This window comes from Chiloscyllium plagiosum, chromosome 9, assembly GCF_004010195.1.
Source record: "Chiloscyllium plagiosum isolate BGI_BamShark_2017 chromosome 9, ASM401019v2, whole genome shotgun sequence".
Taxonomy (NCBI): Eukaryota; Metazoa; Chordata; class Chondrichthyes; order Orectolobiformes; family Hemiscylliidae; genus Chiloscyllium; species Chiloscyllium plagiosum.
This window is the reverse complement of record NC_057718.1, coordinates 55,635,805-55,658,326: the sequence shown is the minus strand read 5'-3', so window position 1 is coordinate 55,658,326 and position 22,522 is coordinate 55,635,805. Positions and strand designations below refer to the sequence as shown.

Below are 22,522 nucleotides of genomic sequence, written 5' to 3'. Positions count from 1 at the left end.
AGCATTCCAAGTTTGTTGGAGAAGTACCATGATTGTGTGTTGAGGCTTCTGTCTGTCTGATAAAAGCTCTGTGTACTGGGGAGGGGGGCAAGGAGGAGATGTAGCACAGTGGCTCAGTGGTTAGCACTGCTGCCTCACAGCACCAGGGTCCCAGTTTTGATTCCAGCCTCAGGTGAGTTTGCACATTCTCTCTGTGTCTGCGTGGGTTTCCTCCCACAGTCCAAAGATATGCACCAGGTGAATTGGCTATGCTAAATTGCCCATAGTGTTAGGTGCATTAGTCAGAGGGAAATGGATCTGGGTGGGTTACTCTTCAGAGGGTTGTTGTGTACTGGTTTGGCTGTTTCCACATTGTAGGGAATCTAATTTAAGTGGTGAGTACACTTTCATGTCAGTAATTGCTACTATCAAGTTTATCTCTGCCTCATGGGAGAATAGCAAACTGTGTTTAAATGACATAACAATGAACAAGTTGTTCAAACTTTGGCTGCAAAATCAGATTTTTTTTTCTTGAGGATCACATTTTTCTGATGTCTCCATATTTTCCCAAACTGACTCATTATTTTACATGTTTTCAGAGGGTGGAAGAAGTCTGCTCATAGCTCTGATTCCAGAAAGCAGTGTTCTACTGATAAATCAGAATGTTTATATTTTTAACTAAGACATATGAGTGAAAGAGTAGTCAGTTAAAATTAAATTCCTACATTAAGTTTTTCTCTTAAAATAAAACTTACAAACCACTGCTAACGGTCTCATATCTTCAATATTGTTAACTTTTGACCTATCTTTAACTATTGAAAGATTTTTACAACTCTGAATGCCAAATTTCAGGTTCCTCCATCAATGTTCTATTGTTACGAGCATATTGTCCAGGTCAGTGATATCAGTGGAAGGTTTTCTCAAAGAAAATATTTTGAGGTTCTGATTGATATCCAATTACAATAGGCATTTATAAGTAGTTAGTTATAACTGAATTAATTAAACCTCAACAATTTTAAAAGATTGTAAATTACACACTACAACTGACACTAGTAGATTAGACTTAGAATTGAAAGATAAAAACATGCAACAGAGGGGGAGGGGAAGTAATGTAGGTAAACATAGTAACTATCACTAGAGAAAAAGTACTAGGGGAATTAACAGGGCATAAAGCCTGTAGGAGATGGAAATGTGTTGCTGGAAAAGCGCAGCAGGTCAGGCAGCATCTAGGGAACAGGAGAATCGACGTTTCGGGCATTAGCCCTTCTTCCTGAAGAAGGGCTAATGCCCTAAACGTCGATTCTCCTGTTCCCTAGATGCTGCCTGACCTGCTGCGCTTTTCCAGCAACACATTTCCATCTCTGATCTCCAGCATCTGCAGACCTCACTTTCTCCATAAAGCCTGTAGGACTCTGGAAATAACTACAAAGATAGTGAATGCATTGTTTGTAATTTTCCAAGAATCAAATCCCTGAGGATCAGAAAACTGTCAACGTAACATATGTATTCAAAAATGGAGACAAAAACTGGTAACAATAGACTAGTTAGCTAGACATTTATCACTGGGAAAATGTTAAAGTTTACTATAAAGGATATAATGGCAGAGCAATTAGAAATACATGATATCATCAATCAGAGTTAGCATGGCTTCATGAAGGGGAAATCATACATAACAAACTTATTACAGTTTATTTTGAGCAGGTAAGAAGCAGGATAGATAAAGAGGAACTGGTAGATGGAGTATATTTGGATTTTTGAAGTACTTCAGTAAGATACCTGTTACATCCCTCTGGAGTAGCATGCTGTAAATCGAGTCCCACTTGAATTGTACCAATTTTTTTTAAAAGGTATACACTGTACCCCAATTTACCTGACATTCAGTCTAAGGTTGATATAAAGCACAAACTGATTTCTGTGCTAAACAAAAGTTATTATTTATTATAAGTAATTGGACTTTAGCTACAAATAAACAGATATAAACCATAGGTACATAACATTACTCACTAAAGCTCTAATTGTATTATAAATTCCTCCTTTAAACACATATATACACATACAGAAAATAGAATATTGGCAAAACTTTTTAAATTTTTAACTTATTCTAAGATTTTACATATAGGATAATGTATCCATACCTTTTTCATTAAGATAAATAATTTTTATAATATGGTTGCAACAAAAGGCTCAATCAGAATAGTCACATGTTCCAAACTTTAAACTTTTCAATAAATGCTAGTGCCTTATGAAGCGTGCAAATTGGTGTTTCCTTGTTTCCATCTTGGAAACAAACTCAAAGTCTCTTTTTCTTTGTAGAGTGTTTCTTCTGATTCTGGTTTAGTTTCTTAGAAGCATCCCACTAGTTTCTCTATTCCTTTCACATTATCCTGTAAGAAGACAACATCCTCCTCCAATTCAACTGTTACTTTCAAAAGGTATAGAAAAGTCAGGGACAATCAACACTTGTTTATTCATTAAGGTTGCCTTCAGCTTCTCAAGTGCTGTGCATTTTGTCGATAATGTGATGTTTGCTTGTTTTGTGTTAAAAGATGCAGCTGTTGAACTGAAGTTACACAGAAATTTCCTGAAACATACACTCATTCCATAAAATCCAATGATTTAGGAAATACTAAATTATAATGAAGGCTTCACTTTCACTGTCCTTGGCAACACCAGTCTTTGTCCAACCAAATGTTCGAACTAAGTCACTCATGCATTTGCAAATTCACTTTTGGCTAAATTTATCACTAATCCAGCTAACTATAAATGCTAAAATAGGTCTTCAACTTGTTTCACATGATTTTCCCAAGTGCTACTATAAACCACAACATCATCTAAATACATGACATAGTTACAAACACCAGTTATGACTTGATTCATAAGTCTTTAGAATATGTCTAGGGTCTTCATTGACTGAAATGGCATCACACAATGCCATTTGGGGTAACAAAAGCAGAGATTTATTTAGCCCTTAACTTAAATGGCTCTTGATGATATCCCTTAAGATCAATCTTTAGAAAGAAATACGGCACTGCCAACAATATAAATGCAATCTTTTAACTGGATACAACTGAGGACAAATCTGTTTTCATGTCTGTGTTCACTTTTGTATAAATTAGTCAAAGTCTAGTTAATCCAGGTCTAGGAATCAACACTATATATTTTTTATATTCATTCACAGGAATATGGGCATCACGGCTAGCATTTATTACCCATGCCTAATTGCCCAAAGGGCACTTAAGTGTCAATCATATTGCTGTGGTTCTGGAGTTATGTATAGGCCAGACCAGGTAAGATCAGCAGTTTCCTTGCCTAAAAAGTATTAATAAACCAGACGAGTTTTTCCAACAATCAACAATGATTCACAGTCATCATCAGACTCCTAATTCCAGATGTTTATTGAATTCAAATTCTACCACCTACCATGGCAAGATCTGAACCAGGGTCCCCCCCAGAACATTACCAGAGTCTCTGGATTATGTAGGAGGCAGTGAGATCTGCAGATGCTGGAGATCAGAGTTGAGAGTGTGTTGCTGGAAAAACACAGCAGGTCAGGCAGCATTCGAGGAGCAGGAAAATCAACGTTTTGGGCCTGAATCCTTCATCAGGAATGACAAAGGGCTCCGGCCCAAAACGTCAATTTTCCTGCTCCTTGGATGCCGCCTGACCTGCTGTGCTTTTCCAGAAACACACTATCATCTCTGGATTACTTGTCTAGCGATAATATGTCTAGGCCATCAACTCCTCTTACACTGATGAACTCCCGCTGCTTTGACCAGGTCCAATCAAGGGGCTCTTTAACATGTACTGAGCTTCTGTTTCTACCAACTTGTTTATCTGGCCACAAGGATGATTTATTGGTTCTACTCTCCTACACCCAAATCGTGTCTAGCTAGCATAATGCATCCATATATATTTCCACAGATTGGCTCATACTTCCTCAGTAGTCTTAGAAAATCCTTCATTGTCCCTTCTCCAAATATCCAACACACTGTCCAACTGTCTCAGTATTTCTATGTTAGCTCATCAAATTGTAGGAGTTCACTTTGAGAGCTGTCTTCCACCTCAGTTCCATTATCTCCTTCTGGTAAGATGGTAGTGGAGTAGCCTCTGAACCCATGGCTCAGCCACTCTGTCTGCTTTTCTTTTCATTTATTTTCTTGGTTTCGAAAAATACTACTTACGTTTTGGTAAAGAGCTCGGTCGCAGCAACAGCATTGGCAAGTGGGCCCTGTGCAGATGCGAGTAGGCTCAGCAGCATGGACTCGTGGCAGCTGCATTGGGGAGATTTTGGGTTCCCAGCCACTTCTGCATCATCAAAGCAGTACTCGCACCAACTCATGGCCACTGCAACAGAGGCCAGTCTGGGTTCCCAACAGCATTTGAGTCTGGTGCAAATTCATGAAGGCAACAGACACATTGCCACAATCCAAAGATGTGCAGGCCATAGTGTTAGGTGCATTAGTCAGAGGGAGATGTGTTATGAAGATGTGGGTCTATCTTTAAGAGAGTGAAGAACTTGGCAAGTAAACCGAGTGCTGGAGAATTTACAAAGTAACATTTGATTCAGAACAAACAGCACTTGCTGAGTTGCTATGAGACAAAAACACAAATTTGAATTCAGCCAATCAGTTTAAATTATACCCCAAAACATATCAAACTCCAATCCAATTTGAATTGAGTGTACTGACAATCTTAAAAGCCAATGGCACAATCTGATGTTTTGGGAGTTTAAGACCGGGGAAAATTGAACAGTTGAGAGAAGAACTGCCAAGCCCAGCATGTAAACAGACTGCTTGAAAAATAGCTCTCTTATAAGTACCTTTTCTATTAGTAACCTGTGACACAGAAGTTCCTAAGAAGAAGAAAAAAAGACACAGGAAGATCCGAATAGAAGCACGAAAGCAGCCTGGTTTTGAGATAAGTGTGGATTTGTAAATCTTAATTGCGAGTTTGTTGGACTAGTATAGAAGGGAAGGTAAAAGATAGGTTAGAAGAAGAAATTGCAAATAGTGGTTAGTTAAATATTCTCTGTTATACTTTAAAGTAAAAATTAACAACTTTATTTCTTAAATAGTTCTTGGCCACTCGGAGTTTTACAGATTACGGCACGGGATAAATCTTTTCTCTGTTGCTGGTTTTAAATTAGGCAGGAGGGTTTACCCAGTGTCTTAACAGATGGGTCTGGGTGTGGACTTGTTGGGCCGAAGGGCCTGTTTCCACACTGTAAGGAATCTAATCTACCTCAAATCATCGTTAAATGGCTTCCTACATATCTATAACCTTCTTTAAATAGGGTAACTAATACTGTGCACATTACTCCAAATTTCCCCTCTGTACGTGCACATAGAATTGAGGTAGAATATCAGCCATGATCTTGTTAAATGACACAACAGGTGCGAAAATCTTAATGACGTACTTAAGCTCTTATTTCTTTCTTATGAGCCAGTTTAAATCTGGAAGCGATACAGAATAGATTGAAAATTTGCAAACTGGTTGTAGAGCTAGCATTCAACATAAGCAAGGGGCATAACATATAATGCAATGGAGATACAAGAAGCATAATCAAATGTAATATCAAGAAATTATGCTCCATGACAAGCAAGTGCCTTCCAGAATCAAACCTGAAATACGTTACTGACAGCTTGAAGGAATAACTGCCATGCATTGCTTTCCCAGAATTTCTACTATTCATAGAATCCCTACGGTGTGGAAACAGGCCATTTGGCCCAACAAGTCCACACTGACCCTCCGAAGAGCATCCCACCTAGACCCATTCCCCTACCCCATAACTTTACATTTCCCCTGACTAATGCACCTAACCTACACATCCCTGACCACTATAGGCAACTTTGCATGGTCTATCCACCTAACCTGCACATCTTTGGACTGTGGAAGGAAACTGGAGCACCCTGAGGAAACCCACGCAGACACGGGGTGAATGTGCAAACTCCGAGGCTGGAGTTGAACCCGGTTCCCTGGCACTGTGAGGCAGCAGTACTAACCACTGAGCCACCGGGCTGGCTCATTCTTGCCATGTTAAGCCCAGTGTGAATTATACTCGCCAGCAATGGGTCACAGTTACATTCTGGAGATGATGGAAAACTGACATCATGTAGGTCAATGATCTTTTACTATAGAACCACAGAAATGTTATGGCAAACAAAGCCCATTGTGTCTGCACCTGTAAACAAAGATATACTTCTGTTTACATAGGATATATGGCACTGAAATTGACCATTTAGCCCAACCAGGCTGTGACAATGCAAACTTCACAGATTGAATGAATAACTCTTTCTGGAATAAACTGTTTCTACAGGTGAAAGATGTCAATAAAAAATTTAAAAAGCAACACGTGAATTGGTCACTTCTGGAAGACAGGAGATAACAAGTGGTTGATAACTTTCTGTCTTGTAACAAATGGGCAATTATGTCTGCTTAAGTAATATTCTGAAGAAAAGGGATTAATTGCAAGAAAAGCTATGTTTTAAACAGACAGCTAACCCTGAATATAACAAGGAACAGAGGACCTACTTCAGATAAGAAGGCAAGCTACGGACTTCAGGTCTCCAGGAAAGTAATCAATGTTGGGGAAAAAAGAATCCATTGAATCATCAATGCCACACCACAAACTTAAAAGAGAAAATTGTAGAAAAATCCAACACCAGAACAAGTCAGTAACAGAACTTTGAAGAACAATAATGCAAAAGGATCGATCCCTGGAGACTTCCAGAGACTTTTGTTTAGAATCCTGGCCAGATTCCATCATTAATCAGGTAATAGCCAAGTTGAGTTGTGAGGCTTAGCTTGTTTACTTAAGGGGTCTTATTTTAGTTGATACATGCAATAAAGCTTAAATTATTGTTTCAGTACTTGATTATCTGTGATATTTCCAAATAAGTAGCCGAAGTAAAGGTAACTTGTGATTTACTCACAACAAGGCCATGCTGATTTTTATGCACCACTGAAGCCTCCTCCCATCTATTACTAAACAAATAATGCTAGGATTTAACAAACTTGTTTTCTTCTGGGATCTGGCTTGTCCAGTATTAACATCGGCTAGGGTCATAACATTAAATGAGAATAGATGGGAGGAGGCTTCAGTGTTACATAAAAACCAGCATGGCCTTGTTGTGTACCACTGAAGCCTCCTCCCATCTATTCTCATTTAATGTTATGACCCTAGCCAATGTTAATACTGGACAAGCCAGATCCCAGAAGAAAACAAGTTTGTTAAATCCTAGCTTTATTTGTTTAGTAGTCATGAAGGCCAATTACTGTACATGTTCACAAAAGGTACACAAAGAATGAAGTATTTATTAAACAAAAAAGGCCTGAGCTGTATTACACCATAAATAAAAAGACTGAAATGATTTCATAGCACATATCATATAAGGATTCAAGCTCATATTAGCCCTATTTCCTAGCAATATCTGGGAAACCAAACCTTCACACTTAAGTTTCTTGCTCAGCACAAGCTTCTGTGAATTTCTTTGCAGTCACTAAACACTTTTTCCCTTTATCTAGTGCTTCTCTCAGAGACACCTAAAACAAACTGCAAATGAACTCATAATGACTTTAACTTCTAAGAAAACCTGAGTTCTCTAAATTCAGTGTCAACAATCCTTCAGTATCGAGCATATTCCACACTAACCAACTATGTGAATTCTGCTATTCTCTATGTGTTACTAGCGCCCTACCGCCAGGCAATAGCACTTTTTTGCCCTCATTTATCTATTTTCTAGTGCATAGAACTATTAACCTTAGGGTTTAAAACCTCAAAAATGCACATAAACCAAAATAGCTCTCCAAACTTCTATATGCCACAGCCCTAAGCTCACTAATGAACTTAAAAAGGTCTACCCATGTCTTTCCCTCTTAACATACAAAATAAAAAAATCTCAAAATTATAAATTATTCATAATACTAAATTTACCATAGCAGCCAGTTCTGCATAATACGCTTGGCTACTTTTCCCTTAAATACATCTATATTTTCACTTTACCCACTGTGTGACAAGAAATTCTACTTTCTTACCACTCTTGGATGAAGAGGGTTCTTCGGAGTTCCTTATTGGATTTTGTGATGACTCTCCCATCATCTCTACTTTTGTTTTTCATAAGAGCAAATATTCTCTCTGTTTCTACTCTATTAAAACATCTCATAACTTCAAAGAACTCTCAAAGATCATTTATCAACCTACCATTTTCCCCCCACCAAGATAGAAGAGACTCAGCCTGGCATTTCTTTTCTGATAACGCATACCCAAAACTTTCCGGTATCATCGGTGTAAATCTTCTCTATACTTTCTTTAGGATCTATGTATTTTTTTAAATATGGCAATTCGAATTGGATGCAGTACTCGGAGTCTGGTCTAACATTCAATACAAATTTAGCATAACTTTCCTACTTTGCTAAACCTCTAAAATAAACCTAGTACTTAGTGGGCGGCACGGTGGCACAGTGGTTAGCACTGCTGCCTCACAGCGCCAGAGACCCGGGTTCAATTCCCGCCTCAGGCGACTGACTGTGTGGAGTTTGCACGTTCTCCCCATGTCTGCATGGGTTTCCTCCGGGTGCTCCGGTTTCCTCCCACAGTCCAAAGATGTGCAGGTCAGGTGAATTGGCCATGCTAAATTGTCCGTAGTGTTAGGTAAGGGGTAAATGTAGGGGTATGGGTGGGTTGCGCTTCGGCGGGGCAGTGTGGACTTGTTGGGCCGAAGGGCCTGTTTCCATACTGTAAGTAATCTAATCTACTTAGGTTGCTTTTTTTAAGTGACCATGCTAACCTGCGACAAACTTTCAGTGACTGATGTACTCTGAGATAATCTGTTCTTCTACCCACATAGATTTGTGCTTTCCAAGCGGTAAGTGACCTCCCCATCTACCAACATGAATCAACTTGCTCATTTATTGTTGTCAAACTCCATTTGACAATTATTTCTCCACTTTGACTCCTTAATTCTAATAAATTGCAGCTCTCCTAAACATTGCTGATCACCACTAATTTGGTGTCACCTGAAAATTTAAAAGTAATAAAATTTTTAGAAATTTTTATTTTGAAGTTCAAGTTATTAATATAAATGGTGAATCTTGTGGAACATCACTACCACTTCACACCTTCTACCACTGATTAACTATTTTTATTCTTGTCATGAAGCCCGCTAGCAATGCATTGTACCATTTTCCCCTAATTTCACATTCCCTGATCTTATTCACTAGCCTGTTATAGGGTAGTTTATTGAATACTTTTTGAAAATCCAGATAATGTACATTGATTGCACTACATTCACTCACTGTTATTTCTATAAAAAATTAATAAGGGTAGTTAAGTAAGATTTTCCCCATTGAAATCCATACTGACTATTCATAAGTAAACTTCTCATTTGTAGTTACAATTTTATTCTCTCCTTTAGTATGGATTTCTTTATTTTCCTACCTCTGACAGATCTATAATTTCATGGACACATAGTGTCCCCTTTTAAAATGTAAGGATTGCAATAGCTATGTTTCTTTTTCTAAATCATTTTCTAAAGAATTACTAAACATGTGCAATTACTCTTCTCTCTCTTTCCTCAATTCTCTTTAAGTACATTGATGTAATCCAACAAGACCAGGTTCTTTAACCTCTTCTGGCTTGCTTAGCTTATTTGTGTACAGCCCCCAATTTAAATTTAATTGTAGATATCTCATCACTTATCTCAGCTAATTATGACATGCCTATCTATTCAATCGCAGAAGGAAATACTGAAGCAAAATAGTTATTCAACTTCTTTGTTTTCTCTCTACTTTTACCTGTAGTATTATCTTGTCTACCTCTTAATGATCCTGCCCCATATCAGTCTTTTTTTAATTAATGTAGCTATGAAATATTTTACTATTTAATTTTACACTCCTCAATAATATAATTTCATTGTTCTTCTTTCCCTTCTTAATTATTTTTTAAAGTTTTCTCCTAATTCCTTCACATTCTTTCTTAACCAACAGTCTCGTGCTAGATAATCTTCCTTAATCTTCCATTGTTCCCTCATGTATTTATTTATGGAGTGTCACTAATATTTAGCTTGTTCTTTTCTCTTAGCAGAGGGCAATGAAGAAAATGTCTTCTTACCTGACTCTGAGTACAGTAAACGAACCATCCTTCATTCCTAGTGCAAGCTGTGATCCATCACTACTGAAAGCAACACTGCGTACTGCCTCTTCCATGTTACAGCGTGCAATAAGAGCATGGTCAATAAGACTCCATAAGCTGTGCAAAAATGAAATAAAACATCGAATGTCACAAAATTATTTTGTATTGCTCTCTAAAATAATCGTTTGTCCACTTGAGTTTAGCTCCTTAAATAGATATAATTTAAACCCCTTCTTGAACATTCTGAATTCATTAGGTAAGACTAATTTCCATTTTTTGTCAGAAGAGTACAATCATGCTTCATATTCTTTCCAAAGTAAACCATCATTAACATTACGATGCAAGAAATAATTCAAACTGTAAATGCATTCAACTTTTCCAAACATACATCATTTATCGTTACTAAGAAGCAGTTTTTAAAGAACATGTTCCCCAAATTTAACCTATTGTACCCAGTAAGAATGGGGTATATATAGGTTGAACATCCAACTTGATTTTTTTGTTTCACTGAAATTGTGGTGAGTGAACATCATGCATTTGTCACAAATGTACGCTGTTCTCACTTAGCACATTAGACTAAAATCAGGACGAACATATGCAGTGTGAAAATCTAAAACAAAACAGAAAATAATGGATACAATGGTCAGTCAGCAGGTTTGAGATGAATAAATAAGAAATGCTGTGTGTTCTCTCATCTTCATAGCTGAAAACAATTAAGGATAATCTAGAATTTTAACAGAATTGGTAGATGGGTAGATGAGTTAAAATATCACCTCTCACCTAATATCATTTAGCTACACAGACCACTTAAAAGAGAAGAACAGGAATAAGAGTGTTTGTCTGACATGGAATGAATGTTTAAAAGAGTTAAAGTTGTAATACAAACAAATAATTAAATAATGATAAGAATATCTAAAGTAGAAATGAGAAAACTGGAGACATGGGACTGGATTTTCATCATGGAAGGAAGAACTGAGCCAGAAATTTTCAGTCTCATCAATGTCAGCTGATGGCATTTTCATTTCTTTGATGAGGCAGAGTTGGGGCCTATGGGAAAAGTTGGCAAGGAGCAGACTAGCAAAAAAAATCACTCACAATCGCTCAAAAATAACCCAAAAGTCTAACGCAAAGCATAGCACAACATGAATAAAGGTTGAAATCATAGTTGTTAATAAAGCAAAAGTAAATTTAACACAATACATTTAAAAAATGTACAGTACCTCTCACAGAAAGCTAATCTGTTGTTAGGTGACATTGGCGGATGCGCAGAACAGCACTAAGACCGGAGCTGACATCGCACATGTGCAGAATGGCACGATGACCAGCACCGATGTAGCACACACGTGGACACTAGCACAGAACGAAGCATACAAACTGATCCCCTAGAGAATTGCATTATTGCCGATGGAGGTGAGCATTCTCCAAAAATACTGTTCCCTAATTCTTCAGCAATGTTATAGCCAAATTGCGCTGCTGAAACGCACATTACTCCAGAACTACCTGTATAGCGTCAGCATATAGTGAATCATCCAGGCAGAAGCAGACTGCACCTAGGCCAGTCAAAAGCATGGATCATTTGCTAGATCAAGTGACCCAACAGATAGGTTCTGCATTAGAGTGCTCAGAGGTAAGTTTTGCTGCACACCTAAGGAAAGTACTAATGACCATGGACCACTGAGCTGCTGTGTGCATTGACTGCAATGCTGGACAACCTCCATTCACTATCAAGAAGCATGAGGTGTCAAGTTTCAACTTGGCAGAAGTCATCAGTAAAAGCCTTCCCTCTTGATATCTCTGCTCCATCTACCTGTGCAGATCCACTGAGACTACTGTTGTACTCAGACCTGTTGCAACCTTTATGTATATGAGCCAACTAACTCTTCTGTCATTCCTGTGAGGATGTAGTAACATTAATTGCCAAATCAGGAATTCAACACAACACCTTCAAAAACATTCTAAACTACTTGCAGACAGTTTGCAATAGTAGATATGCCTGAAGGTTACCTTACCTGCAATTTGAGTGTCTCACTCTTTAAGGAGGTGCAGCAGTGTCCACCTTACAAATTCATACTTGTAGTTTGTGGAGTGGTTGAGAAATTAATTCCATGAACTACACTGTCTAAATTTGGTATCCTGGAATCATCTTAGGAGCAGGAGAATTGACGTTTTGGGCATAAGCCCTTCATCAAAATGAGCTCATTCCTGATGAAGGGCGTATGCCCGAAACATGATTCTCCTACTCCTTGGATGCTGTCTGACCGGCTGTGCTTTTCCAGCACCACACTCTTCGGCTCTGATCTCCAGCACCTGCAGTCCTGATGTCCTATGTGTCCTTTTTTTGAAAGAAAGTTGGACAGGTCATGCAGGAACTGACCAAGAGACAACCAATGTAATTCAGTCGCACATTAATTGCAGTTAAAAACACCACAGAAAGCTAGGCTAGTTAGGTTTGCCTGATAAAGAAAATACTTAGTTACAAGATTTATGTTTCAGGAAAGCCACTCTTGGGAATGGAACACATGAAATCATGGAATATTACTCCTGCAGGTATAAATTACTGTTGAGATTTTCAAATTTTAAAATTCAATATTGTTCTCATTGTTTTAAAATTTTTCCTCTCTGCCTGAACCCAAATTTTATTTGTCTTTCTTTTCTTTTTCTATGTCTTATTTGATCTATTCTTTCTAATTCCTTCACCTTCATTTCTCTGTTTTCAATCCATGAATCTTATTGTTTAAAGAGATTATTTGTTGTGTCATTTTCTCCAAAGTTCCAGATCCCCATTGTTATCAACTTTAATTTCAGAAACTTGTAGACCAAAGTTTTTTCCAAGCTCTTGGCTCAGGGAGAAAAGCTAATTAACATAGCACTATGCTATGTACCGCTCCAGCAAATTCTGAAGCAACACAGGAGATCTAAAGGGACACATTTCAAAACCATATAAAAATCAAGTGTGTATTCAGGCCAAGTTATAGTTAAGAATATCATCCAATACTTAAAAATTGAAACTTCAAGGCTGGCTAACTGCTTTGTGCTGATGTTGGTCAGAGCATCCAGTTGGATGAGCCCAGATCCAGGCCCATGCTAAGCACTTAATGAGGACTGTAATGTTGAATTTTCAGCTTTTTAAAAATTTTTCTACCTTTATATTATATGTCTGGTTTATTTCTGTGTTTTAATATGATGCCAGAGTGCAGTGACATTATACAACACTTTTCAATGTATTTGCAATAAATATATGTGATAATAAATAGTGGTGCAAGCATATTTAATATATCACAAAAGAAAAACAGTTGGTCCATCATGCCATGTAGACAATTTCTAAATACATCATCACTATGGTCCCATAGCCAGCTGCCCAACTTCTCCAACACAACCACTGCTGAGATCCAAAACAAAAGAGTAAAACATTTTAGGCCAATCTGCGACGAAGTTCTAGGAATTTAATCTCTGACTATGAAGTAACCTAACAAGTTCCAGGAGATGATGGTAGTTGGAGTGTAGATCTTCATTATCTACTTCTAAATGCAGTACACTTTCAAATTTTCATCACTACATTTTCTTTGGATTGGTTCACTGGAGATCACATTTACCTATTCCATCCCACAGCAATACAGAGGGTATTCTAACTCCAAATCCAAGCAATTTAATCTTTAATCTTCTTCTCAGTTACAGCATCTTGCATCTTTGCAACAGAGTTCAAATCTTTGCAAGAATGCTTTATGCTCATAAGTGGAGTCAGACACAATTTTCCAGCTCTAAAAACAAGCTAAAACAATTGAGTGTTTTATAAGGATTTGTGATCAAATAAGGAAAATCAAACAAATACTACAGTATATTGACCACACTAGATAACTTACTATACTCCCTTGTGAATATCACCAGCAAAATACAAAGTCCAATTCTGATGCTGTTGATGATGCAAAGTTCCAAACTGATGATTCTGAATTAGCCAAACATACATACGCTAGTCATATAACCATACTAACCAACCAGAACAAAATTAGGCCACAATAGAAGGTGAAATTATGGGCAAAACTGCAACTTGGCCCCAAAGTAGTATCATCTACTTCTTAAATGAATGGAACAATATGTAGTGATTGTAACAACGTCAGCTGGCAGACCTCATGGAATCTGACTTTTCTGATTGGATCAGATTAGCAGCCCCAATCAAGAACCTGGCTGATAGTTATAAACAGGAGTGTCCCCTGCCCCAAATCTACTTTGAATTAATCCCTGCCCTCTTCAGTTCACTTTTTCGTTCATGTAGACATTGCCCTTGACGAGAGGGGTACTGCTTGTCACTGGCCACTAGGGTGCTTTTTCTTCCTGGTGGTGGAATGTGAATAAAGTTTCTGCACTCGATAAAAAAAAACAGAGGTGTCAAAGATACTGCTACTCTGATAGTTGACTCTAAAGAGTCAGTACTAAAGTCAAGGACTGTTCACGCGTAAATAAAAGGTAACTTGGTGATGGGATACCAGTCTCTGTGGAATTACTACAGTGGTGATGAGATTGGGATATGTTTCTGTAGAAATTCATTTGGAACAGTTGCTTTTTGAGTTGGGATAATCATTTCTGGCATCATGCCAATATTTGGGAAGCTCGACTCGTTTGACCCTGCTGTCAAAGACTTGGCCCAATATGTGGAAAGAATGTGTTATTTCTTTCCAGGCAAATGACATTGAGGCAGATGAAAAACAACCAGTAATTTTCCTGACAGCTTGTGGACCCACAGTTTTTTCAGTTATTAGGAGCCTAACTTTCCCAGAGGCACCAGATAATAAAACCTTTCAAGATTTGATGGATTTAGTTAAGGAATATTATGACCCCAAGTCTTCTCTAATTCTACAACACGATCGGTTTTGCTCAGCAATTCAAGAACCAGGAGAATCTGTATCAGGATTTTTGACAAGGTTAAAAGGACTGGCAGCGGCATGTGACCTTGATTTAACCCTTAATGAGATGCTGAAATACCATTTGGTATGTGGGATTAATGATGTAACTATGCAAAAGTGCCTATAAGCTGAAGCCCAACTGGACTTCAAATAGGCACTACAAATGGCTTTGCCATTGGAGAATGAGGCAAGCAGAGCACGTGTTGCAGTGCTTCCAATGGAAGGAATCACCCTCGCCAGGTTGACTGAGCTAAGGGAACACCACTTGAGTGAAGGCAATTAAATAGCCACACTCAGGACATATCCTGAACATATTCTAAGTCAGCCTACAGCAAAACCAACAAAACAAAGCCAAGCCTTGGCCAGTTACAATTTTCTTCAGGATCCGGGCCAGCAAGCCATTATAGTTGCTGCCAGAATGCTGAGTTCAGACAGCAAACTGAGGAAGAGAATTTATAGGCCAGTATCCTGGAGAATGCAAACCCTGGGCAGTCCAGCTAATCTGGGATTCAGTTAGCTGAATGACTGGTTTGTGATGCTGACTATACCAACAGCACAGGTTCAATTCCCACACCAGCTGAGGTAACCATGAAGGTTACCTTCTTGACTTTGCCTATCACCTGAGGTATGGTGACCCTTAGGTTAAACTCGTCTCCAGCTATCTCTCTCTAATGAGACAGCAGCCCTATGGTCATATATGTTCACATGACTCCTTAGCTCCACCCACACACTACAGAAATCAGATACAGTACAAGGATCAATGATCAGACTAAGAAAACAAACAGGCATTAATTGACATAAATACTATAGTATGCTGACTTAAAGACTTGCTATGCTCCCTATTCATGAACCACAATCATTGCACATTGTTAAGATTACAGCTAATGGTAATACTGAACAAGTCAGATTCCAGATAGAATCTGTTTGATAGATTACATATTGTCACTGAAACATATTTGCATGAGGCTGCCGCTGTTTTTTAACAGAAGAACAGAAATTTATTTCTTTGACAGGAAGAATACAGGAGCTGAACATTATTTAAATGGTGAAAGAATGCAGAATGCTCCAGCACAGAAGAATTTGGGAGTTCTCATAAAAATAACAAAAATGTAGCATACAAGTTCAACAGGTATTAAGGCAAATAAAATGTTGGTGTTTATTTCAAAAGCAATGTAGTATTAAAACGGGGAGGTCTAGCTAAAATTGTAGAAGTCACTAGTCAGACCACCTCTGGAATTCTGTGAACAGTTTTGGGCATCTTATCTAAGGGAAGCTATACTGGCAATAGAAGCAATACGGAGTGTGGAGGAACTGTCTTATGTGAAGAAATAGATTGAGCATATACTCATTCGAGTTTAAAAAAATGAGACATGACCTTATTGAAACTTAAGGTTCTTAAAGACTTGACAGGGTAGATGTTGAAAAATTGTTTCCTTTTGTGGGAGAATGTAGGATCAGAGGCTTAATCACAGAATAAAGAGTCATCCATTTAAAACAAAGATGGGAGGGAATTTCTTCTGTTGGAGTGCAGTGAATCTGTGGAATTCTTTGCCACAGAGTGCTGTAGAGACGGTGTTAAGTATATTTAAGGCTGAGATTAAAAAGACTTTTTTAGTCAGTAAGGGAATGAAGGGTTATTGAGAAAAGTCAGGAAAATGAAATTAAGGATTATCACATAATGGGTTAAATGGCTTGCTTCGACTAATATATCTTACAGTCTTATGTTCTTTCAAAAGAAAAGTTAGAAAAATCTTAGACACAAACAACAAAACAAAGCTGCAACCCGTTTCCAAACACAATCGATTACAGAGACTTAATTCCAGAGAAATATCATTCTGAGCTCAGTTTTGAATCCTTATTCAATTGAGGTTTGCCAGTTTCCTTCTCCTGAGGGGCACAGACAATTTTATAACTACCTTTCAAGCTCAATGGCATATCCATTTCACAATTCTGACAGCCCAAACTTTTTAATAGCTCTAACAACATGAATATTTCTACTCTAAAGTTGTTTTAAAGTTCAAGTTGTTCCCTTGTTTAAGAATGGTAGCAGGGATAATCCAGAAAATTACAGGACTGTGAGCCTGACGTCAGTGGTGGGGTAGCTACAGGAGAAGATACTGAGGAATAGGATATATACCCATTTGGAAGAAAATGGGCTTATCAATGATAGGCAGCATGGTTTTGTGCAGAAATGGTCATGTCTTACAAACCTAATAGAATTCAGGGCAGGACGGTGACTCAGTGTTTAGCACTGCTGCCTCAGAGCACGAGGGACCCAGGTTTAATTCCCAACTTCAGCGACTGTCTGTGTGGAGTTTGCATATTCCGTGTGTCTGCATGTGTTTCCTCCAGGTGCTCCAATTTCCTCTCACAATCCAAAGATGTGCAGGTTAAGTGAATTGGCCCTGCTAAATTGCTCATAGTGTTAGGTGCATTAGTCAGGAGTAAATATAGGGTAGGGGAATGGATCTGGTTGGGTTACTCTTCGGAGGGTCAGTGTGGACTTGTTGGGCCAAAGGACCTGTTCCATACTGTAGGGAATCTAATCTAATCTTTGAAGAGCGATTTTGAGAAGATTTGTAGCTCAGGTTGAGTTTTGAATGTAGGTTTGCTCACTGAGCTGGAAGGTTCGTTGTCAGACATTTCGCACTGTACTAGGTAACATCTTCAGTGAGCCTCCAGATTAAGCACTGGTGGTATAGCCCACTTTCTATTTATGTGTTTGTGTTTCCTTGAGTTGGTGATGTCATTTCCTGTGGTTCTTTTCTCAGGGGGTGGTAAATGGGATCCAAGTCAATGTGTTTGTTGATAGAGTTTTGGTTGGAATGCCATGCTTCTAGGAATTATCGTGCGTGTCTCTGTTTGGCTTGTCTTAGGATGGATGTGTTGTCCCAGTCGAAGTGGGAAGTCCTGATCCTATGTCTGAATACTAGTGAGAGTGGGTCATGTCTTTTTCTAGCTAGTTGATGTTCATGTATCCTGGTGGCTAGTTTTCTGCCTGTTTGTCCAATATAGTGTTTGTTACATTCTTGCAAGGTATTTTGTAACTGACATTAGTTTTTCTTGTTGTCTTGTTGTTCAAATTCATTAGCTGTTGTTTTAGTGTGTTGGTGGGTTTGTGGGCTACCATGATGCCAAGGGGTGGCAATCTGGCAGTCATTTCAGAGATGACTTTCCAACCTTCTAAACAATCATTGCAGAAGTAACCCAGATCCACTTGACTCTATTTTGAAATCCAAATTCAAAGACAAGAAAAAAATTGTTTTATATACATGTTTTACCATAAAAACTAACAACTTATTCCAGATGACAATGACTCAGCATCGTCCAGTAGCTAACCTCCATCGTGCTCATATAATTATCTTTTCATTTAGACAAATTATAATCTTTTAACTAATTTAAAGACATCAATCAAATCTCTTCAAAATACCTACTTTATGGATTAAAATGGTCTTTTGCTCTTGCTGTAGAGATATGAGGCAGTTACAAGTTGTTCAAGCTACCACCCCCCCCCACTCCTGAGACTATTACCAGGGCCACTATACTACGGTACCAAAATGGACACTTTTCTTGATCATTTTTATGTAAGGCCTCTGAACGAAAAGAATAGTATGTATTGTTTTCTATGTAACTGTACTGGCAATATATTCTTCTTGATTCAGCAACTCTTAACTTGTACCATGTCCTATTCACTCCAGGATAACCTTTGTGCTCACTGGACTTCATTGGCTCCCACATCAATAGTTTTTTTTAGATTAGATTAGATTACTTACAGTGTGGAAACAGGCCCTTCGGCCCAACAAGTCCACACCGACCCGCCGAAGCGTAACCCACCCATACCCCTACATTTACCCCTTTACCTAACACTACGGGCAATTTAGCTTGGCCAATTCACCTGACTTGCACATCTTTGGACTGTGGGAGGAAACCGGAGCCCCCGGAGGAAACCCACGCAGACACAGTTTCTCAACTTTAAAATTTTTCCATAGCTTCACATTTGCCTTTGTCATTTCTTCTAGCCTTACAATAGTCTGAAATCTCAGCATTTCTCCATATCTGGTTATTTGCACATGCCTGACTTTAATAACTCTGCTTTGATGCATAGCTCAGTTGACCTGGCCAAAATCTCCAGAATTCCCTCCCTAAAGCTCTCCACATCACTAGCCCACTCTCTAACACTCTTAAAACCTACCACTTTGAATCCAATTGCTTTAAGACCATTTTACAAAATGCTACCACCAAACACATCATCCTCTCCCATTTCAGCAATTTGTAGTGTCTGATCTCTCTGCAACAGTTTGGTCAATCAGCTCCAGCACATCCTCCTTTTCTCATAGCATTTTTCCATGCAAAAGCATGAAATGTAATATCATTTTACCTCCTTCCTCCTCACAGTTGGAAGCACCAAGCCCTCCTTCAAAGATAAAATAAAATGCTTTTTTATAATGCTTTAGTATACTGCATTATTTCCTCACACTCTTCTTTTCTCTTTACAACGGGAGACCAAACATAGATTAGGTTCCACTTGTGAAACAACCTGTTTGGACCATGAGTGTGGCACCTAGCTTCTAGTTGTGCACCATCTTTATTTTGTCTTGTTGTCACTGTGGTCTCTCTGTCCTCAGCCTGCTGCAGTGTTCCAATGAAGCTTAATGTGAACTTGAGGAACAATATGTTACTTTTCAATTAAGAACTTTACACCCTTAAGGACTCAACATGGAGTTCAATAATATCAAACTGTAATACTGACTCAATTTTGTTTCCTTTTTTTTGCTTATTTTGGATTTACTTCCTTGTATTTTTGCTCACTTTTAAACTGCTGCTGCTTATGATTCAGCTATTCCCATCTCCTCTGACATTCTTTTATTTTGTTACTTGTCCCAATCACCTCCCTTTGGCAATGCAGCACCAATCCTTTTGTAATTGGGTCACATGAACCCCAGCTGTAAAAGATCTGAAATGTTAATTCTGTTTCCCTTTTGAAAGATGGTGTAAGACCTGAGAGTATTTCTAGCACTTACTGTTTTTATTTCAGTTTGCCAACACCCACAATATCTTGCTTTTTTGTCTGAGTATTTAATTCACTATCACTTCTCTTCTACGGGGGGACTTTAACTTCCCCCATATTGACTGGAAATGCTATAACTATAGTACGTCGGATGGATCAGTTTTTGTCCAATGTATGCAGGAGTGTTTCCTGACAATATGTCGAAGGGTCAAAAAGAGGGGAGGCCACACTGGATCTGGTGATTGATAATGAACCAGACCAAGTGTTTGATTTAGTTGTAGGTGAGCACTTTGGAGACAGTGACCATAATTTAGTTACGTTTAGTTTAGCAATGGAAAGAGATAGGTACATGCCACAGGACAAGAGTTATCGATGGGGGAAGGGCAATTATAATGCGATTAAGCAAGAATTAGGATGCATTGAATGGGGTAGCAAAATGCAGGGGATGGGGATAATGGAAATGTGGAACTGGTTTAAGGAAAAGATATTGAGTGTCCTTGATAGATATGTTCCTGTCAGGCAGGGAGGAAGTGATAAGGTAAGGGAACCGTGGTTTACCACAGAAATTGCGTCTCTTGTTAAGCGGAAGGAGGCTTATATGTTGATGAGATGAGATTGTTCAGATGAGGTGTTGGAGAGTTAATGATTAGCTAGGAAGGATTTAAAGAGAGAGTTAAGAAGAGCAAAGAGAGGACATGAGCAGTCTTTAGCAGGTAAAATAAAGGAGAACCCTAAAGCTTTCTATAGGTATGTGAGAAATAAAAGGATGACTAGGGTAGGAATAGGGCCAGTCAAAGACAGAAGTGGGAAGTTGAGTGTGGACCCTGTGGAGATTGGAGAGGTACCAAACGAACATTTCTCATTGGTTTTCACTCAGGAAAAGGAAAATATTGTCGAGGAGAAGAATGAGATATGAGATGAGAAAGGATCGAGGTTAATTATGAAAAGGTGTTATCAATTCTAGAAGGAGTGAAAGTAGACAAGTCCCCTGGGCCAGATGGGATTTAACAGAGGATTCTCTGGGAAGCTGAGGAGGAGATAGTGGAGCCTTTGGCTTTGATCTTTGAGTTGTCATTGTCTACAGATTTAGTACCAGAGGACTGGAGGATTACAAATATTGTGCCCTTGTGCAAGAAGGGCAGCAGAGATGACCCAGGTAATTATAGACCAGTGATCCATACATCTATTGTAGGAAAGGTTTTGAAAAGGATGAGAAAAGATAGTCTTTGTAATCATCTAGCAAGCAACAATTTGATTTCAGATAGTCAACATGGATTTGTCAAGGGCAGGTTGTGTCTCACAAACCACATTGAGTTTTTTGAGAAGGTGACCCAAGCAAGTAGATGAGGTTAGGGCAGTTGACGTGGTGTACATGGACTTCAGTTTCCACATGGTAGACTATTGGAGAAAATGTGGAGGCATGTGATTGAGAGTGATTTAGCAGTTTGGATTAGAAACTAGTTTTCTGAAAGAAGGCAGCGAGTGGTGGTTGATGGAAAATATTCAGCCTGGAGTCCGGTTACTAGTGGTGTGCCACAAGGATCTGTTTTGGGACCACTGTTGTTTGTCATTTTTATAAATGACTTAGATGCAGGCATAGTTGGATGGGTTAGCAAGTTTGTAGATGACACTAAAGTTGGTGGAGTAGTGACAGTGTAGAAGAATGTTACAGGTTGCGGGAGGACTTGGATAAACTGCAGAATTGGGCAGAGAAATGGCAAATAGAGTTCAGTGCAGCTAAATGAGAGGTGATTCACTTTGGGAAGAATAACAGGAAGGTAGAGTACTGGGTCAATGGGAAGATTCTTAGTAGTGAGGATGCGCAGAGGGATCTTGGAGTCCATGTACTAGATCCCTGAAAGTTGCCACCCAGGTTGATAGTGCTATTAAGAAAGCATACGGTGTGTTAGGTTTCATTGTTAGGTTGAGTTCCAGACCTGCTGCAACTATACAAAACGCTAGTGCGGCCGCACTTGGAATATTGTGTGCAGTTCTGGTCGGCCCATTACAGGAAGGATGTGTAAGCATTGGAAAAGGTGCACAGAGGATTTACCAGGATGTTGCCTGATCTGGAGGGAAGCTCTTATGAGGAAAGGCTGAGAGACTTGGGTCTGTTCTCATTGGAAAGAAGAAAGCTAAGAGGGTATTTGATAGAGACATACAAGATGATCAGAGGATTAGATAGGGTAGACAGTGAAAGTCTTTTTTCCTAGGATGATGACATCAGTGTGTACAAGGGGGCATAACTACAAATTGAGGGGAGATAGATTTAAGACAGATGTCAGAGGCAGGTTTCTTACTCAGAGTGGTAAGGGCATGGAATGCCATGCCTGCCAATGTAGTTAACTCAGCCACATTAGGGAGATTTAAACAATCCTTGGTTAGGCACATGGATGATGATGGGATAGTGTAAGGGGATGAGCTTAGAATAGTACACAGGTTGGCACAACATCGAGGGCCAAAGGGCCTGTTCTGCACTATATTGTTTTATGTGCTAGGGATGCCCAC

At 38.8% G+C, this 22,522-nt stretch overlaps 1 protein-coding gene across 5 annotated transcripts in view; it reads right to left on the bottom strand.

The window, feature by feature from the left end:
• LOC122552872 (echinoderm microtubule-associated protein-like 6) overlaps positions 1-22,522 on the bottom strand; it is a 525,254-nt gene that overhangs the window by 393,648 nt on the left and 109,084 nt on the right. For all 5 annotated transcript variants that reach the window (XM_043695963.1, XM_043695964.1, XM_043695965.1 and 2 more), the window contains exon 8: positions 10,088-10,225. In XM_043695963.1, the coding sequence (XP_043551898.1) occupies positions 10,088-10,225 (138 nt within the window). The remainder of the gene's footprint in view (positions 1-10,087; positions 10,226-22,522) is intronic.